The sequence below is a fragment of the Cherax quadricarinatus genome, chromosome 74 (assembly GCF_038502225.1).
Source record: "Cherax quadricarinatus isolate ZL_2023a chromosome 74, ASM3850222v1, whole genome shotgun sequence".
NCBI classification, from domain to species: Eukaryota; Metazoa; Arthropoda; class Malacostraca; order Decapoda; family Parastacidae; genus Cherax; species Cherax quadricarinatus.
The window spans coordinates 20,739,507-20,747,301 of record NC_091365.1 but is presented as its reverse complement, the minus strand read 5'-3'; the positions used below and the strand labels follow the sequence as shown (position 1 = coordinate 20,747,301).

At 40.5% G+C, this 7,795-nt stretch overlaps 1 protein-coding gene across 1 annotated transcript in view; it reads left to right on the top strand.

The window, feature by feature from the left end:
• Positions 1-5,244: 5,244 nt before the first annotated feature.
• The window catches only part of LOC128700100 (uncharacterized), a 119,455-nt gene continuing 116,904 nt past the window's right edge, over positions 5,245-7,795 (top strand). The window contains exon 1 of the mRNA XM_070100829.1: positions 5,245-5,313. Coding sequence (XP_069956930.1) covers positions 5,281-5,313 — 33 coding nt within the window. The 5' untranslated portion in view covers positions 5,245-5,280. The remainder of the gene's footprint in view (positions 5,314-7,795) is intronic.

The following is a 7,795-nucleotide window of genomic DNA, read 5'->3' as shown; positions in this document are numbered from 1 at the left end:
AAACCACCAAATCCTACTCCACAAACTTGACCACTACGGTACAAGAGGCCATGCGCTTGCTTATTTCAAATCTTACATTACTAATAGGTATCAGTACGTCACCATTAAAGACACAGCATCAGCAACACGGCCACTTGATACTGGAGTTCCGCAGGGAAGTGTCCTTGGTCCCCTGCTCTTCCTCATATACATCAATGACCTTCCAAAAGTATCCCAACACCTGAAACCCATTCTCTTTGCTGATGACACGACTTATGTCATCTCTCACCCTAATCTTGCCACCCTCAACACCATTGTGAATGAGGAGCTGATTAAAATATCGACTTGGATGACAGCCAATAAACTTACGCTTAACAATGACAAAACTTACTATATTATGTTTGGTAGCAGAGCAGGAGATGCACAAATTAACATTAAGATTGACAACACTCTAATTACCAGAAATAATGGTGGAAAATTCCTAGGCCTATACCTTGACAACAACCTGAATTTCAGCACCCATATCCAGCATATAGCCAAAAAAGTATCCAAAACGGTTGGGATCCTCTCCAAGATACGATACTACGTGCCGCAAAATGCCCTTCTCACACTATACCACTCACATATTTATCCATACCTCACCTATGCTATTTGTGCTTGGGGATCAACTGCAGCAACACACCTAAAGCCAATAATAACCCAACAAAAAGCTGCAGTAAGAATAATCACTAAATCCCATCCCTGGCAGCACACCCCCCCACTCTTCAAAGATCTAAACTTACTCCCAGTTCAGTACATCCACACTTACTACTGTGCAATCTATATCTACAGGGCCTTAAACTCTAATATCAACCTTGACCTAAAACGCTTTCTTGATAGTTGTGACAGAACCCACAGGCATAACACCAGACACAAACATCTCTACGACATTCCCCGTGTCCGGCTAAACCTTTACAAAAATTCAATGTATGTCAAAGGCCCTAAAATCTGGAATACCCTACCTGAGAACTCTAGAACTGCAGACACATTCATCACCTTCAAAACTACCATTAGAAAACATCTTATCTCCCTGATACACCCCGTCAACTAACTACACGAATACCACCTGGTGGTTCACACTTACACTCGCTCACTCATTTGACCATAAACAGAAATATTAATCTCAGTCTTAAAATAATGAATCCTGTGATACTCCAATACTGAAACTATATACTGTGCCAAAACAAAAACATTCACATTGCTAAACTCATAAACTAGTATTTAGTCACTTAGCCATAATACCAACTTACCTCATAATTTGTAATATTTTACAATTAAGAATAAAACTAAGTATGCCCGAAATGCCTAGCCATGCTAAGCGTTCTAGTGGTACACTCTGTAATCACAATTTTACTACATGTAAACCAAACAATAACCAAATTTCTGTAAACTCAGCATTGTAATCCTTATAGAGAATAAACTTTGAATTGAATTTGAATTTAATTGAATTGGTGAATGCTCCCTCATGACTAGTCTCATTATGTCGGTCTGTGGCTCCACGCATACATGTCTGAACCTCAATTATGTTGTGATCTGAGTATATTGTTTTTGATATGGTGACATTTCTTATCAGATCATCATTGTTAGTGAAGATGAGGTCTAGTGTATTCTCCAGTCTAGTAGGCTCTATTATTTGCTGGTTTAAATTGAATTTTGTGCAGAGGTTTAACAGCTCGTGTGAGTGTGAGTTTTCATCAGAGCTGCCTCCTGGTGTTATTACTGCAACAATATTATTTGCTATATTCCTCCATTTTAGGTGCCTTAAGTTGAAATCCCCCAGGAGCAAGATATTGGGTGCAGGAGCTGGAAGATTTTCCAGACAGTGGTCAATTTTTAACAGCTGTTCCTGGAATTGCTGGGATATTGCATCCGGAGGCTTGTAGACTACCACAATGACTAGGTTTTGGTTCTCGACCTTTATTGCTAAAACTTCCATTACATCATTTGAGGCATTAAGCAGTTCTGTGCAAACAAGTGACTCTGCAATGTACAGGCCAACCCCCCCTTTTGCCTGTTCACTCTGTCACATCTGTATAGGTTGTAACCTGGGATCCATATTTCGTTGTCCAAGTGATCCTTTATGTGGGTCTCAGTGAAAGCCGCGAGCATTGCCTTTGCCTCTGCAAGCAGTCCACGGATGAAAGGTATTTTGTTGTTTGTTGCTGGCTTTAGACCCTGTATATTTGCAAAGAAGAATGTTATCGGACTGGTGGCATTGTTGGTACTGGGGGGGATTTTTTTTCCGGCATTAGTATCTGTATCTGTTGGTTTGGAGTGGAGGCCATCGACTGTGGTTCCACTCCAGGAATGACTGGATTTGGTGTACGATTTCTGCCATTTCCTGCCAGTTTTTTTTCCTTCCTTGCACTAAAAAACCTCTCCCTCTTGAGTGACTGTGGCTACCCAGGTTTTCCCATGGCCTGGATGTTTTGTATCTTTTTGTCCCCTTTAGATGGTAAGCCTGGCAATTTAAGTTATAGCACAGTCTTTCCTGTACTGAAGAGGTACACAGTTCAGGGTGAAAAAGCTTACAGGAAGGGAATTTTGCATTTTCCTGTTGTCATATGGGCATGACATTTTCTAGGGTGGTCATAGTTGCACGTCCCATCTGTTTTTCCAGATTTCCCTTGCCAGCATTATTATTACAATCAAGGGGGAAGCGCTAAACCCGGAGGATTATACAGCGCCTGGGGGGGATGTGGAAGGCATTCAGGCTTAATTTGGGGAACTGGAGCACAGATCCAATTCCCTAAATCAAGAGCCCCTCACCAACATCAAGGAACCTTCCTTGAGGGACCCCATGCCAACAGATACCAAGTGCATAGTATGCCTGGAGTTTACCTGGAGAGAGTTCCGGGGGTCAACGCCCCCGCGGCCCGGTCTGAGACCAGGCCTCCTGGTGGATCAGAGCCTGATCAACCAGGCTGTTGCTGCTGGCTGCACGCAAACCAACATACGAGCCACAGCCCGGCTGATCCGGAACTGACTTTAGGTGCTTGTCCAGTGCCAGCTTGAAGACTGCCAGGGGTCTGTTGGTAATCCCCCTTATGTGTGCTGGGAGGCAGTTGCACAGGCTTGGTTTCCGTTTGCCTTGGGTTTCTGTGACTGTATTCCCTGTTGGTGCATGTTTCCCTGTCTTACTTCTATCCTCCCTAGCACCAACAATGGAGCTCCCACCAGTTGTTTTTGGTAATATATCCTCACTATTGCTAGTGGAGTCCTCTTGTTTGCTATTTCCTGCGGTATTTCTAGTTTGCAATATTGGTTATATCTTATCTTTGACTACACTTGTTTCCCTACTATGGCTCCTGTCCCCTATGAGGTCATTTATATGTATTCCTTCCTGCGTATAATTCCCGACTACCTGGACAAAAACTCCAGCTTCACCATTACTGTCTCCCAGGACAGCATCTCCAGCTTCACCATTACTGTCTCCCAGGACAGCACCCCCAGCTTCACCATTACTGTCTCCCAGGACAGCACTATCAGCCCCACATTTACTGACTACCAGGACATCACCTCCAGCCTTACAGTTTCTGACTACATGGCCAGTATCAAGGGCAGTACCATTCAGCCCAGACTTTTTATGTTCCCATCTGTTGTAGAAAGCTTCCAGGTTTTCTATGAAAGCAGCTTTGATGTTGTCCTCTTTTAATACCCTTGTGATTTTAGTCCACAGATTTTCCTCATTTGGGCATACCCAAAAACACTTCCCTGTTTTAACACTGCTTGTAGCTAGTTCTTGGATATCTGCACAAGGGGCGTGACACCAATTTCCACAAAAATGACAATTTACCCATGTGGAAGCCCGTTTGTTTGACTGACCACAGGCTACACACAGCTTCATAATAATTTGAATGGTTGATTTACTGCAATTCTACTAGCAACCTCTTGAATATTCTATTAATAACCTCCTTAAATGAAGCTCTAGCTATTTGTATTTCTGTTTCTAACTGTTTTTGTATATTGGACAGCTTACCGTGCACGTTCCTGATTTATATTTAATGTTTGTGTTTATAAGGGCGCCTACAACCCCATCCGTTTACAGTCTGCTTTATTGTCCAACGAAACAGTTTGAAACCAGTCAAGGGTTCGGACCAGTCAAGGGTTCGGACCAGTCGATCTGATCTGATCAGTGGGTCACTTATTTAAAACATACTGGTCGGTGATTTGAGCTAACACATGAAGGATCTACTGGATATTATCTACCCGAGTAATATGTGATTTGATTGATACAAAAGTATAACTTGCGTGTTGAAGAAACCGGTGACTGCTGGCAACTCCTACAATGACAAACGGTCGACCTCAACCCTTGTTTATCAATCGCTGTATCTAGCTTTTCTATTTTTTTCCGTCTCCACCACAATAAATGCTATATTATCACTATAGTTGACTGGTGGAAATTTTGGAGGAAGGACGCTTTTTCTGTAGTAATAATTGCTTCTCGTTGTGTATATTGTGAGCGCTGGTAACTACAGGTTATATGAAATTGCCAGTATACGTCTGGTATTTCAAGAAAAAAGAAACTAATGAAAGTCACTCCACTCCACTAAGTACCATTATAATACTGGTTAGTTGCTACTACAGCACTGTATTCTGCTATTTACTGGTATCACTAGATTATATGCGAGTACACTAGCAGGCCAGGAAGATTATTAAAACAGCTGACCTGTGGTAAGTTTCTGGCGACTTCTGGCACCTGCCTCTATAGGCTTATCACTTCATTTACAAATTCACCTGTTTTCAAATGACACTTTAGGGACATGATAACGACATATACAATACTGAGAGGAATTAACAGGATAGATAGGGACAAGATGTTTCCGAGAAGGGACACAGCAACAAGAGGTCACAAATGGAAGTTGAAGACTCAGATGAGTCATAGGGATGTTAGGAAGTACTTCTTCAGTCATAGAGCTGTCACGAAGTGGAACAGTCTTGTGAGTGATGTAGTGGAGGCAGGGTCCATACATTGTTTTAAGAAGAGGTTTGATGAAGCTAATGGAGCAGTGAGAGAGCGGACCTAGTAGCAAACAGCGAAGAGGCGGGGCCAGGAGCTATCTCGGCAACTGCTACTATAAACAGATGATTAAAAATAAACGAGTACACACACACACACACACACACACACACACACACACACACACACACACACACAGTTCGTACTTTCCTGTTGTCTCACTAATTGTGGGTTTCTTTTTCCTGTTGCCTGTGTTCACGACCAAACGTCGACGTCACCACACAACACCTCACATCACCACGATGTCAACAACAGTGTTGCTTTGCAATTTCATAGTAAGTAATTTAAAGTGTTTTCAGTAATGTCTAGAACGATTGAAAGAAGAATGTTGTATGTGTTCCGTAATGTTAATTAAGTCACATGTTAAATTGCTCGCAGTGTTCCATTACCACTTGTTCGTAGATACCTTAGTGTTCTCGCATGTTTGTAAATACGTTAGTGTTCTCGCATGTTTGTAAATACGTTAGTGTTCTCGCATGTTTGTAAATACCTTAGTGTTCTCGCATGTTTGTAAATACCTTAGTGTTCTCGCATATTTGTAAATACGTTAGTGTTCTCGCATGTTTGTAAATACGTTAGTGTTCTCGCATGTTTGTAAACACCTTAGTGTTCTCGCATGTTTGTAAATACGTTAGTGTTCTCGCATGTTTGTAAATACGTTAGTGTTCTCGCATGTTTGTAAATACGTTAGTGTTCTCGCATGTTTGTAAATACCTTAGTGTTCTCGCATGTTTGTAAATACGTTAGTGTTCTCGCATGTTTGTAAATACGTTAGTGTTCTCGCATGTTTGTAAATACGTTAGTGTTCTCGCATGTTTGTAAATACGTTAGTGTTCTCGCATGTTTGTAAATACGTTAGTGTTCTCGCATGTTTGTAAATACGTTAGTGTTCTCGCATGTTTGTAAATACGTTAGTGTTCTCGCATGTTTGTAAATACGTTAGTGTTCTCGCATGTTTGTAAATACATTAGTGTTCTCGCATGTTTGTAAATACGTTAGTGTTCTCGCATGTTTGTAAATACGTTAGTTTTCTCGCATGTTTGTAAATACGTTAGTGTTCTCGCATGTTTGTAAATACGTTAGTGTTCTCGCATGTTTGTAAATACGTTAGTGTTCTCGCATGTTTGTAAATACGTTAGTGTTCTCGCATGTTTGTAAATACCTTAGTGTTCTCGCATGTTTGTAAATACGTTAGTGTTCTCGCATGTTTGTAAATACGTTAGTGTTCTCGCATGTTTGTAAATACGTTAGTGTTCTCGCATGTTTGTAAATACGTTAGTGTTCTCGCATGTTTGTAAATACGTTAGTGTTCTCGCATGTTTGTAAATACATTAGTGTTCTCGCATGTTTGTAAATACGTTAGTGTTCTCGCATGTTTGTAAATACGTTAGTGTTCTCGCATGTTTGTAAATACGTTAGTGTTCTTGCATGTTTGTAAATACGTTAGTGTTCTCGCATGTTTGTAAATACGTTAGTGTTCTCGCATGTTTGTAAATACGTTAGTGTTCTCGCATGTTTGTAAATACGTTAGTGTTCTCGCATGTTTGTAAATTCGTTTGTGTTCTCGCATGTTTGTAAATTCGTTAGTGTTCTCGCATGTTTGTAAATTCGTTAGTGTTCTCGCATGTTTGTAAATACGTTAGTGTTCTCGCATGTTTGTAAATACGTTAGTGTTCTCGCATGTTTGTAAATACGTTAGTGTTCTCGCGTGTTTGTAAATACGTTAGTGATCTCGCGTGTTTGTAAATACGTTAGTGATCTCGCGTGTTTGTAAATACGTTAGTGTTCTCGCATGTTTGTAAATACGTTAGTGTTCTCGCATGTTTGTAAATACGTTAGTGTTCTCGCATGTTTGTAAATACGTTAGTGTTCTCGCATGTTTGTAAATACGTTAGTGTTCTCGCATGTTTGTAAATACGTTAGAGTTCTCGCATGTTTGTAAATACGTTAGAGTTCTCGCATGTTTGTAAATACGTTAGAGTTCTCGCATGTTTGTAAATACGTTAGTGTTCTCGCATGTTTGTAAATACCTTAGTGTTCTCGCATGTTTGTAAATACGTTAGTGTTCTCGCATGTTTGTAAATACGTTAGTGTTCTCGCATGTTTGTAAATACGTTAGTGTTCTCGCGTGTTTGTAAATACGTTAGTGTTCTCGCAGGTTTGTAAATACGTTAGTGTTCTCGCGTGTTTGTAAATACGTTAGTGTTCTCGCGTGTTTGTAAATACGTTAGTGTTCTAGCATGTTTGTAAATACGTTAGTGTTCTCGCATGTTTGTAAATACGTTAGTGTTCTCGCATGTTTGTAAATACGTTAGTGTTCTCCCATGTTTGTAAATACGTTAGTGTTCTCGCATGTTTGTAAATACGTTAGTGTTCTCGCGTGTTTGTAAGTACGTTAGTGTTCTCGCGTGTTTGTAAATACGTTAGTGTTCTCGCGCGTTTGTAAATACGTTAGTGTTCTCGCGTGTTTGTAAATACGTTAGTGTTCTCGCATGTTTGTAAATACGTTAGTGTTCTCGCATGTTTGTAAATACGTTAGTGTTCTCGCGTGTTTGTAAATACGTTAGTGTTCTCGCGTGTTTGTAAATACGTTAGTGTTCTCGCGTATTTGTAAATACGTTAGTGTTCTCGCGTGTTTGTAAATACGTTAGTGTTCTCGCGTGTTTGTAAATACGTTAGTGTTCTCGCGCGTTTGTAAATACGTTAGTGTTCTCGCATGTTTGTAAATACGTTAGTGTTCTCGCATGTTTGTAAATA